A 21962-nucleotide genomic window follows, 5' to 3' on the forward strand; every position below is an offset into this window, starting at 1 on the left:
GAGGAACAAAACAAATGTCTGCTGAGATGTGAAAAGGAGATGAAGTCACAAAAAATTCTGTCAAGTGTGAACTGCAAAAGCTGGAATATTAATAATCTGAAATCAATCTTTCAGAGATTGGTTGGCTTCCTGAGGATTTACTGCTTGCCGTTATTTCCTACTCCCCAAAGCGTGCTCCTCCTCTCTCTTTGTCCCACAGCTTGTCCTGAGCATTGGGATTCAGAAGTGATCTCTTTTCTCCCAAAGCAACAGATAAAAATCTGGAGGAACACATTGGGTCAGGCAGCATCTGTGGAGGGAAACGTGACACCCTCTGGATTCCCCTCCATAGATGCTGCCTGACCTGCTGGGTTCCTCCAGTGTTTTGTGTGCTGCTCCAGATTTCGGGATCTGCAGTCTCCTGTCTCTCTCTTACTTTTCCCCAATCCTGCACTGCTGCTCTGTTGACCAGCAGATGGCAGTCAGGAGCAAGTTGGCCCAAGGCACCTGGAACTTTTGGTCCAGTTTCAGAATCAGAATCAGGTTTATTGTCATTGACTTATATGCCGTGAAATTTGTTGTTTTGTGGCAGCAGTACAGTGCAAAGGCATAAAATTACTATAAATTACAAAATAAATAGTGCAAAAAAAAGAGTAATGAGGTCGTGTTCACGTGTTCTGTGCCTCACACAGGTTTGGGAGATGCTGTCAGAGTAGCAGTGCATTTTGTAGATGGCACGCTCTGCAGCCATGGTGTGCTGGTGGTGAAGAAAATGGTCCAATTATCGGAAGGTGTGGGAATGGAGGAGCCGAGTAGTGCACTGATGAGGTAAAAGAGGCACTTATACACTGGCAATGGCACTCACGCTTGATCTTGGATATGATCATCAGGTGTAAGATGCTGCCAGGTGTTGCCGTACTTGGCACTGGTGTGGTCCACAGCCTATAACTACACCATACAATCACTGGAGACCTTTTCCATTTCACCTGCAACTCAAAAATGGAGTGAGTTTGCAGAACCTCAACTTATAAACTTCCAGAAAAAGGGGGAAAACAGTGTGGCTCTTATTCCCATTGCTACTTTTGTGCGTGGCTGCATCTAGCTGTGCTTGGAGCCTGGATATGCAAACATCAAGTGTCACAACATGTTAAATTACCCAGTGTAGCATAATTGGTCTGGCCACGTTGCCTTGTGGAATGTTTCTTTGAGTTGGGCAATTCTGCACCACTTGTCCCTCATGGAACACTTTATCCTGAAAAATACCTTTGACCACAAATCAGTTAAACAGTGGTCCACACGTAATGTAATCAGAGTGGTGCAGGGAAAGGAGACAGTGGATCCTCAAGTTGGCAGTCAAAGTCATTGAGCAGAATACTTCACCTCCGAAGTTTCAACAGGCACCAACAAGATAAGAGCCCATGGGATTACAGGAAAGTTACGAGCATGGATGGACCATTGGCTGATTGGCAGGAAACAGAGAGTGGGACTAAAGGGATCCCATTCTGGTTGGCTGCCGGTTACCAGTGGTGTTCCGCAGGGGTCTGTGTTGGGGCCGCTTCTTTTTACATTGTATATCAATGATTTGGATTATGGAATAAATGGCTTTGTGGCTAAGTTTGCTGATGATACAAAGATAGGTGGAGGGGCAGGTGGTGTTGAGGAAACGGAGAGTCTGCAGAGAGGCTTGGATAGACTGGGAGAATGGGCAAAGAAGTGGCAAATGAAATACAATGTTGGAAAGTGTGTGGTCATGCACTTTGGTAGAAGAAATAAATGGGCAGACTATTATTTAAATGTGGAGAAAATTCAAAATTCAGAGATGCAAAGGGACTTGGGAGCCCTCATGCAGGATACCCTAAAAGTTAACCTCCAGGTTGAGTCGGTGGTGAAGAAGGCGAATGCAATGTTGGTATTCATTTCTAGAGGAATAGAATATAAGAGCAGGGATGTGGTGTTGAGGCTCTATAAGGCATTGGCAAGACCTCACTTGGAGTACTGTGTGCAGTCTTGGTCTCCTTATTTAAGAAAGGATGTGCTGATGTTGGAGAGGGTTCAGAGAAGATTCACTAGAATGATTCCAGGAATGAGAAGGTTAACATACGAGGAACGTTTGAAGGCTCTTGGGCTGTACTCCTTGGAGTCAGAAGAATGAGGGGGGGACCTCATAGAAACATTTGGAATGTTAAAAGGCCTGGACAGAGTAGACGTGGCAAAGTTGTTTCCCATGGTAGGGGAGCCTAATACAAGAGGGCACGACTTCAGGACTGAAGGGTGCCCATTCAGAACAGAGATGCGGAGAAATTTCTTTAGCCAGGGAGTGGTGAATCTGTGGAATTTGTTGCCACGGGCAGCTGTGGAGGCAAAGTCATTGGGTGTATTTAAAGCAGAGATTGATAGGTATCTGAGTAGCCAGGGCATCAAAGGTTAGGGTGAGAAGGCGGGGGAGTGGGGCTAAATGGGAGAATGGATTAGCTCATGATAGAATGGCAGAGCAGACTCGATGGGCTGAATGGCCGACTTCTGCTCCTTTATCTTATGGTCTTAGCTTGTTTGGTGGTAAAAAGGTCCTTCTTCTGAGCCCTTTCATTTATAGTTGGAACTTTGGCCGTAATGCACGCTACGCTGGTGATAGCTGGACTGGAGATGAGGCCAAAAATCGAACGGCTGGAGGAACTCAGCGGGCCAGGTGGCATCTGCAGAGGGAAATGGACAGTCAACATTTAGGGTCAAGTCCCTTCATCTGGACTGAAAGATAGAAGGGAGATAGTCAGTATAGATGAGGGGAAGGGGTGGGTCATGAGCTGGCAAGTGATCAGTGGATCCAGGTGAGGAGGGGTCATAGGCAGAGGGAGTCAGGTGGGGGAGGAAATGGTGGAGATAGCCACAAGAGGCTGGGGGTGAGGTGATAGCTGGAGGCCACAGAGGGCTGCAGATGGTGGAATCTGACAGGCGAGGAAGGTGGAGCATGGAACCAAATAAGGGAGGTGGGGTCCCAGTGGGAGGGGTGTGTGGGTGATGGACAGATGGAGTGGGCAGACGAAGGGAAAGGAACAGGGTGATAAGGGGCTGGGGGTGTAGGACGTGTGTCGGAGGACGTGGGTGGATCAGGAGGAGAGAGAAAGGGACAGAGGGGGAGCAGCCTACCTGAAGCTGGAAACTTCAATGTTCATGCTGTCGGGTTGTAGACTGCACAGGCGAAATATGAGGTGCTGCTCCTCTAGCTTGCGTTTGGCCCCACTCTGGCTGTGGAGGAGGCCAAGGTCAGACAGGTCAGTGTGGGGATGGGAATGACCAAGTACCTGCGATCCGTATGCCACGGCCATCTGGAGCTCCTGGTTGCAAGCCATTTTAATTCCCGTCCCGATTCTTGAATCACTAACAGTGGTTTAGGGAAGCACACTGCCTCACAGCTCCAGCGGACCCTGGTCCAATCCTGCATCTGCAGAGTTTGCACTTCCTCCCTGTGACCACATGGGTTCCCCCCCCACCCCACCCCACAGACATGTGGGGTTGGTGGGTAAACTGGCCCGCTGGAAATTGCCCTGTACTTGTAGGTGAGCGGTAGAACCTTGGGTTGAGTCGACAGGAATGTGGGGAGGATTAATTAGTGTAGAATTAGTGGAAATGGTGTTTGATGGTCAGTGTGGACTTGGTGGTGAAAGGACATGTTTCTGTAACACTCTGAGAAACAACTTGGTTTTTTAGTATACAAGAGATAATGACATTAAAGTGTGATTGGAGTTACAAACATTGAAGAGTGTTGATATTGGTTTATTATTGTCACTTGTACCGAGGTACAGTGAAAAACTTGTCTTACAAACCGATTGTACAGGTCAATTCATTACACAGTGCAGTTACATTGAGTTAGTACAGGTAAAAACAATAACAGTACAGAGTAAAGTGTCACAGCTATGGAGAAAGTGCAGTGCAATAAGGCGCGAAGTCACAACAAGGTAGATCGTGAGGTCAGAGTCCATCTCATTGTATAAGGGAACCATTCAATAGTCTTATCACAGTGGGGTAGAAGCTGTCCTTAAGTCTGGTGGTACGTGCCCTCAGGCTCCTGTATCTTCTACCCGATGGAAGAGGAGAGAAGAGAGAATGTCCCGGGTGGGTGGGGTCTTTGATTATGCTGGCTGCTTCACCAAGACAACCAGAGGTAAAGACAGAGTCCAAGGAGGGGAGGCTGGTGTCCGTGATACTCTGGGCTGTGTCCACAATTCTCTGCAGTTTCTTGCAGTCCTGGGCAGAGCAGTTGCCGTACCAAGCCAAGGTTACAAGGATGGGGTTATAGGGTACCAAATCATCATAGCTCTTTCCCTTTCACTCACAGGTCTTGTCTTCAGTCCTCTCCCTCATTTCTTTCTTGCAGAAGGACAAAGCAGTGGAGGTTGACGGAGAGCTGGCCATGGTCCTGAAAACCTCTCGCTTCGCCTCCCACTTTAACATTCAAACCACTGTGGAAGAGGAGGAACCTTTAACAGATGTGCCACAGCCGGTAAGAAGAACCTTTGTGGTCCAGAACTGTACCACCTCCTCTAAGGGGGGAATCAATAAAATAAAACTGCTCACTGTTGTGGAATTTGGATTATATCAAACATCACTGAGCCACGGTGATGTTTGAAATCTTCCCTGGTCTTGGCGCCTATTTCACCCAAGCATCCCACACCATCACTCAAGTTGTTTTTAAACTCTATCCTAAAATAAATTCCTCTAAGAAATCTGTGTGATTTCCATTTGAATGAGTACAGTGTGCTTCCACAGAACATAAGAAATAGAAGCAGTAGACCTTTCAGTTCCTCATGCCTGGCCTGCCTTTCAATAAGTTCATGGCTGATCTTTTACCTCAGTGCCACCTTCTTGCACTAACCTCGTATCCCTTAATACCAAGAAGAAATGTATTGATCTCTGATTCCCTTAGTATCTTAAAATCTATCGACCCTTAATTCATGTAATAGCTTTGTCCATTGATTAATCACTTGTTCAGTGAACTATTATTTCCTCAGATAATTTTTTGACTAAAAAAATACTTTGCTCCCCATTATTTCACAGAATAACAAGCTTTCAACTACAGACGTTGAGGAAAACCAGAGGGGAATTGAGGGAAAAAGTTCACCCCAAGTTGTAACAGAGGTCTAGAGCTTGTTACCTGAGAGGTTGCAGGAAGCAATCCTCACCGTATCTAAGCAAGAAACAGATGAGCACTTAGTGCAGTGAACTACAAGGTTATGAGGCAAGAACTGGGATGTTGCTTTAGATTCAATAGGTCTGTTTCAATAGGTCTGGACTCAATGGGCTGAATGGCCTCTTTCCGTACTATAAATTTCTACGGCTACAACTCTCCCACATGTTATGCAGAAAAAGTTTTTCAGTCAGGTTGGGCAGACTCATTTTGCACCAAGGATGTACTGATTCTGGGAGGCAGAGAACAGAGGAGTTTTGAAATGAGTTAAAAGAAATTTATTTTAATTCTCACTCAGTGACCAGCGTTAGGTGACATCCTCTCTCACTGCTCCCCCTCTGTGAGCTCTGCTGCTATCCACCTATCACCTGCCAGCTCTTGCTCCACCCCTTCCCCCCCCCCTGCCCTTTTACACCGGCTACCTCCCCACTTGCTTTCCAGTCCAGATGAAGGGTCTCGACCCAAAACGTCGACTGTCCATTTCCCTCCACAGATGCTGCCTGACCCGCTGAGCTCCTCCAGCTCCTTTGTGTGTTGCTCCAGATTTCCAGCATCTGCAGTCTCTTGCATCTCCTTTGTTATAGCTTGCCCTTCTTTTTACAAATCCCTTTAATGCATGCCTCTCCCACCAGGAGGATTTCCTCTAGTTCCAAGTTACAACTCAGGGTTGCACTAGGGTTGAACGAGCAGAATCACCCAGTAAGGCTGCAGGATGATTGCTGGTGAAAGTGCTTAGGTCTGCAATAAGAGATGTCACCCAGACATTGTGGTTAACTATGATGGAACAGCGTAGCAAGACCTTTAAGCCGCAAGTGTAGCGCTGACTTTGAAGCGGTAGATGACAGTGATGAAAGTCAGAGAAGAAAGCGTTGTTCATCCACCAGCATTGACTCCTCCACCTTGAAATTCTCATCGAAACCAGGACATGCAGGCACGGTAGTGTAACGGTTAGTGTAACACTATTACAGTGCCAGCGACCCAGGTTCAATTCCGGCCACTGTCTGTAAAGAGTTTGTACGTTCTCCCAGTGACTGTGTGGGTTTCCTTCGGGTGCTCCAGTTTCGTCCCACATTCCAAAGACATATGGGTTAGGAAGTTGTGGGCATGCTACGTTGGCACCGGAAGCGTGGCGACACTTGTGGGCTGCCCCCAGAACACTCTACGCAGAAGATGCATTTCACTGTGTGTTTCGATACACATGTGACTAATAAAGAAATCTTATCTTACTTGGTTCTTACCCATGCTAGAAAACTCTTCCTTTCTCTCTCTGTCTCCAGTGCTGCTTCCTGAATCCCTTTCTACTGGCTGAAAAACTGGGATCATCCATTCAGAAATGCTCCAAAACTCAGAAAAGTACCCTTTGTGAAAATCAGAATGAAGAAACAAACAAAACCCCAGCGGTTGAAGGCTAAAGTTTTTCTTTTGCCTGGTTATAAGGGGCCATGTCATTCTTGCAAATTGCTTTCATTAGGTTTGAATAAACATTGTTCAAATAAAAAAAATGCCCCAACCTTATTTCCTTGAAGTGTCTGACTATTTCACCCTTTGTTACGTGGTGTTGAAATGGCAAACATTTTGCAGGCAAAATTACTCAAAAAAAAAAGTGGTGTCCAATTTGCAAAAACAGGACAAGAAGCAGTGATATAAATCAAAGGACACATTTCTAAAGAGGTTACACAAACACACAGGTCTAGTGTAAGTGTGCATAAATCATTCAAATTGGCAGGGCGGGTTGAAAAGTGATTAAAAATGTGTACACCATCCAAGGATTTATAAATAGAGATAAAAAATACAATAGGAAGGAAGTCATGATGAAACTTTATGGAACATTGATTTTGGCTGCATCAGGGATATTACATCCCGTTTGGGACACTGTACTTTTGGAAAGATGTTAAGGCCATAGGATGCAAAAGAGACTTTCTATAAGTCGATTATAAAGATGAGGGACTTTAGTTACATGGAAAGACTTCTTTCCTACAACCATCAGGTTCTTGAACCGACCTGCACAACCCTAACCCTACCTCAGCAACAGGACATTACGGACCACCTCTTGCACTACTAATGGACTTGTCTCTGATTGTGTTTTTGTGCACTAATGTCTTGTTTTGCATAGTCCTTTTTCTTCACTGTCTTGAATAATTTGTGCATAATTTATGTTCTGTGTGTCGTCTGAATCTACTTGCCTGTGATGCTGCTGCAAGCAAGTTTTTCATTGTAACTGTACCTCACCGTACTTGTGCACATGACAGTAAACTTGAATTGACCTGACTTGAGGAAGGTGGGGCTGTTCTCCGAGGAGACTGAGAAGGAATCTGATAGAGGTATATCAAATCTATTCTTATTGGCAGAAGGGTGTGAGATGAACTACCAGGGGGTAATAGTGGAGGCAGATTCATTTGTGGTGTTCAAAATGAAAGACGGTTATGAGGAGATGATTGGGGAGTGGGACAAACTGCATTGTTATTGCATAATGCTGGCATGAACTCAATAAGCTGATTGACAGTATTCTATACCATAACCTTTCTGTAATTCTGTAGAGAAATGTGTTGTTAAGGTGGCTTTAATTATTGTCAGAATGGGGAACAAAGTAGTTCAGTGAGTGGAGTGGTGAAAGGTGAATAAGACTTGACAAGGAAACGGGCAAAGCAATGGAGGGCGGAAGGAGGAAGATGATAATAAAGGCCAGGGGTAACATGGACATGGAGGAGGATGTCAGAAAAATGCCAGGCTGGGGATGGTATGGAGATGCAAGTAGCTGATCCTGACAGTGGGAAGGATGTTTGCCATTGAAGACACAGCTCAGGGTTAAACAGGACAACTAGCTTAAAGACTAACCACTTAGCGTTAGACCTTAGAGTGGGATGGATTGGTGGTTGGGGAGTGGAATACATGACAGGGACTGAAGATGTTACAGCGAGGTGGCTTTTTATTAGATCAATTACAGTGGGTTTTACTGATTACATTTGCAAAAAGACAGGATGGGCATGGGAAATCGAGAGTTTGCATTTCATTAACATTCGTTGGGTTTCTAGAGAATCATCATCCCACCAGACCAGCCCCTATTTCCTCGCCCCATCTCTCCAACAACCCTCCTACTCGTCTTCAGATCTGCCCCCCTCTAGCTCCTCCCTCTCCCTTAGCTCCACCCATCCCTCAGCGTCTTCCCTCCCTCATCACTTCCATCCTTAGTTCCTCCATCCTCAACCTCTCCCTAGTTCCACCCTGATCCCTTTCCTCTCCAGTTTCTTCCCTCCCTCTCAAGTTTCTTCCCTCCCTTAATTCCTCCTCTGAGACCCACTCCCCTCCTCCCCTCAGTCCTTACCTGCCCTCCCTTTGCTCTACCAGCCTTGTTCCTTCATGATCCCCCTCTCTCCCTTACCGTCCCCTCCACCACCTCCTTTCAAAAGCTCTTCTTCTTTCTACCACCAGCCCATTCCTCTCCCTCAGCACCTCCTCCAAACCTTCCCTCATCCCTCAGCTTGCTCAGTTCCTCCCTCCCTCACTACCAGCCCACCCCACCATCACCACCCTTACCTCAGCTCTAGCCTCCATCCCTCAGATCCCCTCCTCCAGTGGCCCTTCATCCCCTCTCCGCTAGTCTGGACCTATCTCCTCCACTTCCCACCCCTCCCCTCCTCCTATGTGTCCCTACCCCTCCACCTACCACATTGAGGTCCCCACCCATCATCTTCCCCACTCTTCAGATCATCAGCTGCCCAGTCTTCCCTCCAGCTGCTCCTCCACTCTTGCTCCTGCCACACTCTTCAATGCTCCACCTCCCTTATCCCTCAGTTTCTCCTCTACTCCAGTTCAAATCCCTCATCTTCCCTCCAGCCCTTCACTCCCTCCTACTCCTACCACATAACTCCAATCCTCCCTTCAGTTCCCTCTTCCAGCTCCTCCCTTGCCTCAACCCCACCCCCATCCCTCAGTTCCAACACCTCCTCTGCCTCTGGGATACTCCATGTCTAATTCCCACCTGGGCAAAAACTTCTTCCCAGCATGGGGGGGGGGGGGGTCTAAAACTCGGGGCTTAGATTGATTTAAAGCGGATCTAATGATCAACTTTTTCCACACAGAGGGTGGTGCGTATATGGAACAAGCTGCCAGAGCTCGGTACAATTGCAACATTTAAAAGTCATTTACACAGGTACATGGATAGGAAAAGTTCAGAGGGATATGGACCAAACATGGGGAAATGGGACTACCTCAAATAGATAACTGTTGGCATGGCTGAGTTGATCGAAGGGCCCGTTTCCACGCTGTATCTCTCTATGACCCTCCTTTCCAGCTTCTCTCACCACACCAGAACCTCTCCAGCCCGCGCCCTTTTACCTTCACCCCTCCTACCTCGACCAGCTCCATCCTCCACCCCCCCAGTACCCACCCTTCCTCCAGCTCACTCACGGTGTAGCTGTCTTTACCTCTCGCTGCCTTGGTGAAGCCGCCAGCATAATCAAAGACCCCACCCACCTGGGTCATTTCCTCTTCCATCGGGTAGAAGATACAGGACCCTGAAGGCACGTACCACCAGACTTAAGGACAGCTTCTACCCTACTGTGATAAGACTATTGAACAGTTATCCTTATACAATGAGATGGACTCTGACCTCATGATCTACCTTGTTGTGACCTTGCACCTTATTGCACTGCACTTTCTCTGTAGCTGTGACACTTTACTCTGTACTGTTATTGTTTTTACCTGTACTACATCAATGCACTCTGTACTGACTCAATGTAACTGCACCGTGTAATGAACTGACCTGTACGATCGGTATGCAAGACAAGTTTTTCACTGTACCTCGATACAAGTGACAATAATAAACCAATACCACTGCCTCCAATACCTTCCCAATTCTCAGTTTCTTCCCCTACTGCAGCACACTCCCTTAAAGCTGCTGCCCTCCTTCACACTCTCTACTGCCCCTCCGCTCCCTCTCTCTTGCCCCCAAACAGCCTTTCCATCAGGCTGTTCCCATTTAGCCCACACTCCTCATCTCCTCCTCATCCTCCTCCTCTAGCCCTACGCTGTGCCAATTATAACCCTCAGCCCCTCCTCTCCATCCCCACCCTCAGATCCTCAGCTCCCCTCGCCTCCCCACACCCTCAGCTCCTCCAGCCTGTCCACTAACAGCTCCAACGCTCAACCTCTCCAGCCCCCACTTACCCATTTGCCTCCTCCCACCAACCCATCCTTCATCCCTCAACCCCTTCCCCTCAGCTCCTCCCTCCAAACTCCTCCCATCAACTCATCTACATCCCTTCCCTCAACTCTTCCCTCCTCTGTCCTGCAGTCTCTCCATTATGCCTCAACCCCTCCCTCCTCTCCAGTCTTCTCCTCCTCAAGGCCTTTCCTCTTCCTCTTTATCCCTCACCTCATGCTCTCAGCTCCCCGACAGCCTCGGCTCCTAACTGACCCTCTTCCTCTACACACTCACGACTGCGTGGCCAAATTCCACCCTAACTCCATCCACAAGTTTGCAGATGACACCACCACAGGTGGTCGGATCTCAAACAATGATGAGATGGAGAACAGGAAAGGGATAAAGAGCCCAGTGAGCCAATATTCCCTCCATGGACTCCGTCTACACTTCTCGCTGCCTCGGTAAAGCAGCCAGTAAGATCAAAGACCTCACCCACACTGAACATTCTCTCTTCTCCCCCCTCCCATCAGGCAGAAGATACAAAAACCTGAAAGCACGTACCACCAGGCTCAAGGACAGCTTCTATCCCGCTGTTATAAGACTATTGAATGATTCCCTCGTACAATAAGATGGACTCTTGACCTCACAATCCACCTCGTCATGGCCCTTGCACTTTATTTGTCTACCTGCACTGCACTTTCTCTGTAGCTGTGACACTTTATTCTGCATTCTGTTATTGTTTTACCTTGTACTACCTCAATGCACTGTTGTAATGAATTGATCTGGATGAACGGTACACAAGACAAGTTTTTCACTGTACCTCGGTACATGTAACAATAATAAACCAATTCCAATTCTGTCATGGTGTCACAACAACAGCCTTCCCCTCAATGTCAGCGAAACGAAGGAGCTGGTCATTGACTTCAGGACATGGGGTGAAGTACACGCCCGTGTGTTTCACTGGTGCTGAGGTGGAGACGATTGAGAACTTCAAGTTCCTAGGTGTAAACATCACCAACAACTTCTCCCGGTCCAGCCACGTGGGCAATACGGCCAAGGAAGCACATCAACGTCTCTACTTCCGCAAAAGGCTAAGGAAATTTGGCATGTCCCCAATGACTCTCACCAATTTTTACAGATGCACCATAGAAACCATCCTATCCGGATGCATCACGGCTTGGTTTGGCAACTGCTCTGCCCAAGACCGCAAGAAACTGCAGAGAGTCGTGAACGTAGCTCAGTCCATCATGCACACCAGCTTCCCCTCCATTGACTCCGTCTACACCTCCTGCTGCCTCGGGAGAATAGCCAACATAATCAAGGACCCTTCTCACCCCAGTCTCTCTTCTGCCCTCTCGCGTCAGGCAAAAAATACAAAAGCTTAAGAGCACTTACCACCAGACTCAAGAACTGCCTCTATCCCACTGTTATCAGACTCTTGAATGGACCTCGCATACGTTAGAAGATGAACTCTCGATCTTCCAATCTACCTTGTCATGGCCCTTGCACTTAATTTGTTGACCTGCACTGCAGTTTCTCTGCAACTGGAACACTATAGTCTGCATTCTGTTTTCTTTTTACTACCCTGATGTACTTATGTATGGATGGCATACAAAGAAAAGTTTTTCACTGTATCTCGGTGCATGTGACAATAATGAACCAATCCAACCCCCCTCCCCATCCCAGTCCTGCCCTCACCCTGAACTGCTTCCCTCCCCTCCAGTCCCTCCCTCAGCCCCTCTTCCCTCAGCCTCTGCCCCTCACCTACTTCAACCCCTCCCATCAGCTCCACCCGCCCTGCCCTCAGCTCTCCTCCAATCCAGCACATCCCTTGCTGCTTCACTGCAGCTTCTCCCTCACTCAGCTCCTCCCCTTCATTCCTAAGCACCCTGCCTCCAACATCCACCCCTCTCGTCATTCCCCTCCCCTGCAGCCTCTCCCTCAACCTTCCACCCAGTCCCCTTATTCTACCACTCCAGTTCCTGCCTTGCTCCCTTATTCCTCTCCACTCCAGAGCCTCCTTTAACCTTCACCCCTCTCAATCCACAGCTCCTCCACCCCTCCTTCATTCCCCCAGCCCCTCCCTCACCCCCAACCACCCCACCCCTCCTTCATTCCCCCAGCCCCTCCCTCACCCCCAACCACCCCACCCCTCCTTCATTCCCCCAGCCTCCTCCATTGTCCCTCAGGCCTACCAGCCTCTGCCTGTACGGCTTGGTATGGCAACTGCTCTGCCCAGGACCGCAAGAAACTGCAGAGAGTTGTGGACACAGCCCAGCGCATCACGGACACCAGCCTCCCCCCCTTGGACTCTGTCTTTACCTCTCGCTGTCTTGGTGAAGCAGCCAGCATAATCAAAGACCCCACCCACCTGGGACATTTCCTCTTCCATCGGGTAGAAGATACAGGAGCCTGAGGGCACGTACCACCAGACTCAAGGACAGCTTCTACCCCACTGTGATAAGACTATTGAACGGTTCCCTTATACAATGAGATGGACTCTGACCTCACGATCTACCTTGTTGTGACCTTGCACCTTATTGCACTGCACTTTCTCTGTGGCTGTGACACTTTACTCTGTACTGTTATTGTTTTTACCTGTACTACCTCAATGCAGTCTGTACTAACTCAACGTAACTGCACTGTGTAAGGAATTGACCTGTACGATCGGGTTTGCAAGACAAGTTTTTCACTGTACCTTGGTACAAGTGACAATAATAAACCAATACTCTTTCCCCCATTCCCTTCCACTCCAGCCCCCTCCTCACCCCTCCCCTCCAATCTTCACCTCCTCCAGCCTTTCCCTCACCCTCAACTCCTCACCCCTCCTACAACCCTCTCGCTCAATCCTTGCCACTCAGCACCTGCCTTCCAGCCTCTGCTTCTCCCCCCTCCAGCCCCTTCCCTCCTAGCCTCTGTCCCCACTTCCTCCAACCTCTCCGTCCCAGCCCTTCCCTCCGTTTCCCTCACCTTCAATTCCAACCCATCCGTCACATTAATTTCCCTCCCCTCGCTCCTCCCACTCCTCCAGCCCCTCATCCTCAGATCCTCCCCTCCAGCACCTCCCTCATTTCCCTCCCATCCAGCACTCCCTCATTTCCATCCCCTCCTTCATTTTCCTCCCCTCCTCCAGCCCCTCCCTCCATTCCACTAGCCCCTCTCTCCCCTCCTCCTGCCCTCCCTCATTTCCCTCCCCTCTTCCTGCCCTCCCTCATTTCCCTCCCCTCCTCCTGCCCTCCCTCATTTCCCTCCCCTCCTCCTGCCCTCCCTCATTTCCCTCCCCTCCTCCTGCCCTCCCTCATTTCCCTCCCCTCCTCCTCCTGCCCGCCCTCATTTCCCTCCCCTCCTCCTCCTGCCCTCCCTCATTTCCCTTCCCTCCTCCTCTCCCTCATTTCCTTCCCCTCCTCCTCCTGCCCTCCCTCATTTCCCTCCCCTCCCTCATTTCCCTCCCCTCCTTCTGCACCTCCCTCCCTCATTTCCCTCCCTCCCCCCTGCCCCGCCTCTCCCTCAGCCCCTCCCTCCGTCCCTCCCCTCCTCCAGCCCCTCCCTCCGTCCCTCCCCTCCCCTCCCCTCCCCTCCCTCAGCTCCTCTCGGTTCGGCCATGACGGTGGAACAAAATGTTCTGCAGCAACACTCGCAGAAGGTAACCCGGCCGCCGTCTCCCCGCCGCCGTCCCTGCCGCCCCGCTCCGATCCGCCGCCCACCGGCCCCGCCGCGCCCGCTGCTCCCGCTCCCGCTCCGGCTCCCGCGGGCGAGGGCGGGGCTCAGGCTCTTGTTTACCCCGCTGGCCCGACAACGCCAGTCCCAGGCCTCGGGCCCAGCGCGGCGTCTCCGCCGGTCCAGGGGAGCGGGGGAGGAGAGGTGGAGGGAGAGGTGGGAGGAGAGGTGGAGGGAGAGGTGGGGGAGAGGAGGGAGGAGAGGTGGAGGGAGAGGTGGGGGAGAGGAGGGAGGAGAGGTGGAGAGGGAGGAGAGGTGGAGGGAGAGGAGAGGGAGGAGAGGTGGGGGGAGGAGAGGGAGGAGAGGTGGGGGGAGGAGAGGGAGGAGAGGTGGGGGGAGAGGAGGGAGGAGAGGTGGAGGGAGAGGTGGGGGAGAGGAGGGAGAGGTGGGGGAGAGGAGGGAGGAGAGGTGGAGAGGGAGGAGAGGTGGAGGGGGAGGAGAGGGAGGAGAGGTGGAGGGAGAGGTGGAGGGAGAGGTGGGGGAGAGGTGGAGGGAGAGGTGGGGGGGTGGAGGGAGAGGTGGGGGAGAGGAGGGAGGAGAGGTGGAGGGAGAGGAGGGAGGAGAGGTGGGGGAGAGGAGGGAGGAGAGGTGGGGGAGAGGAGGGAGGAGAGGTGGGGGAGAGGAGGGAGGAGAGGTGGAGGGGGAGGAGAGGGAGGAGAGGTGGAGGGGGAGGAGAGGGAGGAGAGGTGGGGGGAGGAGAGGGAGGAGAGGTGGAGGGAGGAGAGGTGGGGGGAGGAGAGGGAGGAGAGGTGGGGGGAGGAGAGGGAGGAGAGGTGGGGGAGGAGAGGGAGGAGAGGTGGGGGGAGAGGGGGGAGGAGAGGGAGGAGAGGTGGGGGGAGAGGGGGGAGGAGAGGGAGGAGAGGTAGGGGGAGAGGAGGGAGGAGAGGTGGAGGGAGAGGTGGGGGAGAGGAGGGAGGAGAGGTGGAGAGGGAGGAGAGGTGGGGGGAGGAGAGGGAGGAGAGGTGGGGGGAGGAGAGGGAGGAGAGGTGGGGGGAGGAGAGGGAGGAGAGGTGGGGGGAGAGGAGGGAGGAGAGGTGGAGGGAGAGGTGGGGGGGTGGAGGGAGAGGTGGGGGAGAGGAGGGAGGAGAGGTGGGGGAGAGGGGGGAGGAGAGGGAGGAGAGGTGGGGGGAGGAGAGGTGGGGGAGAGGGGGGAGGAGAGGGAGGAGAGGTGGGGGGAGGAGAGGGAGGAGAGGGAGGAGAGGTGGGGGGAGAGGAGGGAGGAGAGGTGGGGGGAGAGGTGGAGGGTGGGGGGAGAGGTGGAGGGAGGGGGGAGAGGTGGAGGGAGTGGGGAGGAGAGGGAGGGGAGGTGGGGGGAGAGGGACAGGGGGGAGAGGGAGTGGAGGGGAAGAGGGGGGAGAGGTGGGGGGAGGAGAGGGAGGAGAGGTGGGGGGAGGAGAGGGAGGAGAGGTGGGGGGAGGAGAGGTGGGGGGAGAGGAGGGAGGAGAGGTGGGAGGAGAGGTGGAGGGAGGGGGAGAGGTGGAGGTGGGGAGGAGAGGGAGGGGAGGTGGGGGGAGGAGAGGGAGGGGAGGTGGGGGGAGGAGAGGGAGGAGAGGTGGGGGAGAGGAGGGAGGAGAGGTGGGGGGAGAGGAGGGAGGAGAGGTGGGGGGAGGAGAGGGAGGAGAGGTGGGGGGAGGAGAGGGAGGAGAGGTGGGGGGAGAGGAGGGAGGAGAGGTGGGGGGAGGAGAGGGAGGAGAGGTGGGGGGAGAGGAGGGAGGAGAGGTGGGGGGAGAGGTGGAGGGAGGGGGGAGAGGTGGAGGGAGTGGGGAGGAGAGGGAGGGGAGGTGGGGGGAGAGGGACAGGGGGGAGAGGGAGTGGAGGGGAAGAGGGGGGAGAGGTGGGGGGAGGAGAGGGAGGAGAGGTGGGGGGAGGAGAGGGAGGAGAGGGAGGAGAGGTGGGAGGAGAGGTGGAGGGAGGGGGAGAGGTGGAGGTGGGGAGGAGAGGGAGGGGAGGTGGGGGGAGAGGGACGGGGGAGAGGGAGTGGAGGGGGGAGGAGAGGGAGTGGAGGTGGGAGGAGAGGGGGAGGTGGGGGGAGAGGGAGGGAAGAGGATGGGGAAGAGGAGGGAGATAGGATAGGGAAGGGATAGAAGGGCAGAGGGAGGGGAGAGAAGGGCAGGTAGGGAGGGGAGAGAGGGAGAAGGTGGGGAGGGAAGGAAGGAGGGGAGAGGAAAGAGGGTGGGGAGAGTGGGGGAGGGGAGAGGGTGAGGAAAGAGGGTGGGGAGAGGAGGGTGGAAAGAGGGGGAAGGGGAAAGGGGATTAAGAGGGAGGGGAGGGTGGGGAGAGGGAGGAGGGAGGGGGAGGGAAGTGGGGAGGGAGGGGAGGGAAGAGAGGGGAGGGGGAGAGAAGAGGGAAGAGGGAAGGAAGTGAAAGGGGGAGAGAGGGAGGGGGAGTGAGTGAGGGGGAGGGTTAATGGTGGAGAGAGGGAGGGTAGGTAGAAGGGGAGACTGAGAGGGAGGGAGAGGTTATAGGGAGAGGATACTGGAGCACCTGGCGGAAACCCACTTAGACATGGGGAGAACGCACAAACTTCTTACAGACAGCAGTGGGAATTGAACTCGGGTTGCCGGGACTGAGGGAAGAAGGAAGGGGGGGGGTGAGAGGGTGGAGGGAGAGGGGAGGGGTTGATGTGGTGGGGAGAGTGAGGAGGAAACTGAGGGAGGGAGTGGTAGAGTGATGGAGGGGAGAAGGAGGAGCCTGAGGTTGTTTCAGAGGGAAGTGGGTGGGGAGAAGGAGACCAGTTGAGAAGGGGTAGGGTGAGGGAGATGGGCAAGGAGGGGGAAGGGAGGAACTGAGGGAAGGTGGAGGGAGAGGCTGAGTGGCGATGAGAGGGAGGGAGGGAATAGGAAGTGAGAAGGGAGATTGCAGGAGAGGGGTTGAAGGAGGAAGATTGAAGGAGTGATGGGAAGAGATTGTGGTAGAAAGAGGCAGGCTGAGTCAGGGAGGGGTTTGTGGGGAGAGGGGGCCAGAGAGAGGGTGAAGGAGTGGGAGGGAAGGAGGGTGAGCTGCAGTAAGGGGTAGAGAGCCTGAGGGAAGGAGAGCGATGCAGTTTAATGAGAGAGTGCTCGAGGGAGGGAATGGGAGTCTGTGGCTGATGGAGAGAGATCTCCCGGGGCGGGGGTGAGGGAGGGGGCTAAGGGTGAGGTTTGGAGGGAAGTTGGCTGACCGAAGAGATGAGGGAAAAGTCGAGGATGTGACGGAGAGGCTTGATAGAGAGTCACCGCTTGAGTGAGGGTAGGTAGGGAGCACCTGCTGTCAGTCATGGTTACCAAGGGATTATTGATTACTGTGAGCATCTAGATGTTTGTAATATTTCTCTCTCACTGTCTTTCCATACATTTTATAAAATGTATCTGGTGTTTTGGAATACTGTTATATTTCTTTGTACTGTCATCTTGATCATCTTGGACAATCATCACTCCAGCTTGAAGTTTCCTCCCTAATTTTCTTCGCTTCTCTTTTAAGATGCTTCTTAAAGCCCCCTCCTTTTGATCATGTCTGTGCCAAATTCAGTCTTGTGTTAAGCAATTTGCTGCACTCATACTTAGTGTAAAACTTGTCATATTAAATTTGTTTTCTCCAAGAAAAATACCACATCATTCAGAACTTCTAATTTCACGGTAAGAATGAAATAGAACTTAACACAGAGAGGAATGGAAAATCCTGAACTATATTATGCGTTATATATCATGCCACTTTTATGTTGTACAACATGCAACAATTGACTTCTTGGCCAGAGCTGCATTCTTACAGATAGGACGTTAAGCTGAGGCCCTGTCTGCCTCTTGAGCATGCAAGATTCTGTCTCTCGATTTCTAGGAGCAGCAGAGGGAGCTGTCCCCAGTGTTGTTCCCTTGTAAAACCAAAACAGATTACTTGGCCTGCATCACATTGATGTCTGTGGGATCTTGCTGTGTGCAAATTGGGTGGCATGTTTTCTACGTTGTAACAGTGACTGCACAAAATAGTTTCTTGGCTGTAACGCACATTGGGCATTCTTAGGTTGTGTGAATGTTTTAGTTGCGTAACAGGTTGTAGTTATTTCTTTACTGCAAATTATACATTTTATGTAGAATTATCTATTTTCTATTTACTGTTATATAATAGGCTTTGTGGTGTATTTCTCTGTTAAGGATTGCTGTGATGTTGGCCTAGATTTGAAGAGTGTCAGGGAAATTCAGCTTTTAAGATGCTTTTATAACCTTGTGGTTATCCATAATAGATCTTGCCAGCTTTTCTTCCCGTCTCCACTTTTTGATTTGAGAGAATAGACATTTGCTGGCTCGGCCCAAAACGAATTGCCTCTTTCAAATTGCCCTTGAACTGTGTGCCTTGCCAGGCCATTTCAAAAGGCAGTTCAGTCAATCACATTGAGAATCACGTACAGGCCAGACAGGGTCGGTGTGGTAGATTTCCTTCTCTGAATGAAGTTAATGAGCTAGATTGTTTCATGGTCATCTTTACTGATGCTAGGTTTTTGTTTCAATAACTGAATTTAAATTCCCTTGCTGCCATGGTGGAATTTGAATATAGCTCTGGTTTATTGGTGCAGGCCTTGGATTATAAATCTAATATTACAGCCATTATGCTATTAAATTCCAAAATTAAAAACAGCTAAAATTATTCCCAGTCTTTGAGTCAGAACCCATTTGTAATAGTGTATTAGTTCTGACGAAGGGTGCTGGACTTGAAGTGTTAACTGTTTCTCTTTCTACAGATGTTACCTGACTCACTGAATGCTTCTAGCAATTTCTGTTTTTATTATTGGTTTCAACTGATTTTTTTAGTGGAGTTCCTGAAATTTTTTTTTGGAGGATTTATAGTTTACTTCTCTGGAGAGTGGTTTAGAACATAGAACAATACAACACAGGAACAGGCCCTTTGGCCCACGGTATCTGCATCGAACACGATGCCAAATTAAACTAAATCTCTTCTGCACATGATCCACATCCCTCCGTACCCTGCAGATTCATGTGTCTATCTAAAAGCCTCCGAAACACCGCTTTCGTATCTGCTTCCACCACTATCCCTGGCAGCCCATTCCAGACACTTGTGCTGTGAACATTATGATAGTTTCTATTATTTTAAATTATGTGTGGCATTCCTTTCTCTTTAATCTCGACTAATTGCCCATTGTTCAAGTCAGTTTAGTTATTGTGTTTGATTCATGGGATGCATGAACCAATGATACCTATCTTTGACAAAAAAAGCTTTGACATTTTGGAGGAGATTGGTGTGATATTTGGAAGTATTGATCCAGGTGGGTCTTTACAAAGGCTTGCAGAAGTAAAAAGGAGAATTAAGGGAGGTTTAGATCAGATTAGTTTATTGTCATATACACCAGGGTGCAATGAAATTCCTTGCTTGCTTGAAGCTCAGAGCAAACTGTATACTCAGTAATAATAAATACAATGATAAATACAGCGATGAGCACAGAACAACAGAATGGTGCAAAGATTGTAGTGCGATCTGAAGTAGTGCAAAAAGAAATGGTAAAATGTCAATAACAGAATAACCAAGAGAGGTAGAATTAAGTGTCCAAGATTATGGCAGCACCACCACGAAGGAGATGTGAAAGAAAGGATTGGTTCAGATAGCGTGGAGAAAGCTGTTCTTAAATCTGGCCATCCGGGCTTTCAAGCTCCTCATCTTCTCCCAGAAGGTAGAAGAGAGAAAAGAAAAAAGGGAATGGCCAGGGTGGCAGGCATCGTTGACGATACCGTTAGCCTTCCTGAAGCAACGCACTGAAGGTGACTGGATGGAAGGAAGTGACAAGCTTGTGAGGGCTGTGCTAGACATTACATTGAGATGGGTGAATGTCGTGCAGGGAAGCTGTGAAGGTAGCTTGAGTTGGAGCGTAGTTTGTAATGGCACATAGGAGGTTGTATACCATTGGTAAGTCCCACTGTGGTATTATGATTGACTGCTACAAGGATGAAATCAGAGACGAGGTTGTATTCTATCAGAGTGAAATTCAGAATCAGTTCTTCACACAGCAGATTGTTCAAAAAATATTAGGGCTCGCTTTACAATTCCCCCAACTCCCATCCTACTTGCCCTGGAAAAAAAACGATGATTGATATTGGTGTTTGCAAGACAGTCTTCTGATAGATCGAGAGATAATGTTCAAAAGGCAAATCTGCCATGAGATAACTGAATAGAAAAGCTGGATCGAGAGGTTAAGTAGCTTCCTCCTGTTTCAATGGGACACAGTTTCGATGTGGGAGAACTCTGGAATAGATGGAATTTATTTTGGGTAAAACTCAAGTTATTGAGGAAATCGTTGGGGAGGTTGATCTGGAGGTAACAAAATGGCAGTAAGTAGGAGCCAGGATCAAAAGTCAGCATTGTGGCAGAGGCAGAAATAAGGGTGCAAGTCACAAATAGATTTGAATCAACTCTTGGTTGAACAGTCTTCTGAGACTGACCACCACAAGGACGGAATCAGAGATGAGATCATGAGGATTAAGCCATAACATAAAATCTGCAGGTTTACTTCAGCAGAGATCACTTGCTTGGGATTAGGAATGGAAATCATGCAACATTGACAGAGAATGCAGAGATTAGAAAACACTAGGTTTCTGCACTGCAGGGTGGCATACTTTGGCATGTAGCCTTGTTTAAGGACAAGTGTCCAATTTCTGCTCCTAATTGGCACCAGTTGGTGAGATGTGACCTGTGGATCATGTTTGTGTGTTTGTAGGCACGCAGAAATCCAAAGCTTGCAGGTTGGGAAAAATGTTATACAACATCTCTAACAGAGATTCAGCTCTGGTTAATAGAGAGATGTTACATTTATGGCTTTTTCAGTGTTCTGAGTTCAAATTCCATCATGACAACTGTGGAATTTAATTTAATAATTTGGAATAACAATAATAATAATTTGGACCTTATAGAAGTGTATAAAATCTTGAGGGGCATAATAGGGTGAATGCACTATCTTTTTCACAGGGTTGGGAAATCAAGAACTCGAGGGCATAGGTTTAGGGTGAGAGGGGAGAGATTTAATGGGAACCTGAGGGGCAACTTTTTCCACACAGAGGGTAGTCAGTATATGGAATGAGCTGCCAGAGGAAGTGGTTGAGGCAGGTATAATAACATTTAAAAGGCATTTGGACAGGTACATGGATAGGAAAGGTTCAGAGGGATATGGGCCAGAGCAAATGGGACTAGCTTAGATGGGAATCTTCTTCGCGGTGGACTTGTTGGGCCCCTGTTTCCATGCTGAATATCTCTATGACTCCATAACAGCATAGTAATGATGGCCACCAAAAATGAAACTACCAGATTATTGTTTTTAAAAAATCTCATCTGGCTCGCTGGCATTCTTCAGCAGAGGGAAGCTGACATCCTTTCCTGCTCTGACTTGCACAAGACTCTGGATTCCCCCTTACTCCCCCTTCCCCCATGTAGTTGATTCTTGACTGTCTGAAATGGCCCAGGAGCCACTCACTTGTAGGTAGATCACATTGGTTTCCTAATGGTCATTAACGATAGGCAGTAAATACCAGCTTTGCCACTGACACTCAGATCCTGAAAAAGAAATTCAAAGGAAAATTGTAGTAAAAACAAACTGCTGGAAACACTCAGCATGTCAGGTGGCATCTATAGAAACAGAAAAAGAGTTAATGTTTCATTACAGGAAGGATGTGAAAGCTTTGGAGAGGGTGTAGAAGAGGTTTACTGGCATGCCGCCTGGATTAGAGGGTATTAGCTATAAGGAGAGGTTGGACAAACTTGGGTTGTTTTCTCTGGAGCGTCGGAGGCTGAGGGAAGACCTGATAAAAGGTTTATAAAATTATGAGAGGCATAGATAGAGGTAGAAATTCAAACACCAGTGGTCATAGCTTTTTTTGTGGTGGGGGTAGGGGGTGGGGGAGAGGGTGTTTAAAGGGGATGTGTGGGATAATTTTTTTTAACCAGAGAGCGATAGGTGCCTGGATGTGC

The 21962-nt window shown here is 49.9% G+C and overlaps 2 protein-coding genes across 4 annotated transcripts in view; both read left to right on the forward strand.

Moving 5' to 3' along the window:
• zgc:153372 (uncharacterized protein LOC767695 homolog) overlaps positions 1–6661 on the forward strand; it is a 34806-nt gene extending 28145 nt beyond the window's left edge. Inside the window, exons 9-10 of the mRNA XM_052015263.1 lie at positions 4352–4477; positions 6439–6661. Of these exons, the coding sequence (XP_051871223.1) occupies positions 4352–4477; positions 6439–6573 (261 nt within the window). The 3' untranslated portion in view covers positions 6574–6661. The remainder of the gene's footprint in view (positions 1–4351; positions 4478–6438) is intronic.
• Positions 6662–13861: 7200 nt separating this feature from the next.
• Positions 13862–21962, forward strand: part of usp25 (ubiquitin specific peptidase 25) — a 182985-nt gene continuing 174884 nt past the window's right edge. For all 3 annotated transcript variants that reach the window (XM_052015231.1, XM_052015232.1, XM_052015233.1), the window contains exon 1: positions 13862–13947. In XM_052015231.1, the coding sequence (XP_051871191.1) occupies positions 13906–13947 (42 nt within the window). In that variant the 5' untranslated portion in view covers positions 13862–13905. The remainder of the gene's footprint in view (positions 13948–21962) is intronic.

This window comes from Pristis pectinata, chromosome 4, assembly GCF_009764475.1.
Source record: "Pristis pectinata isolate sPriPec2 chromosome 4, sPriPec2.1.pri, whole genome shotgun sequence".
Lineage (NCBI taxonomy): Eukaryota > Metazoa > Chordata > Chondrichthyes > Rhinopristiformes > Pristidae > Pristis > Pristis pectinata.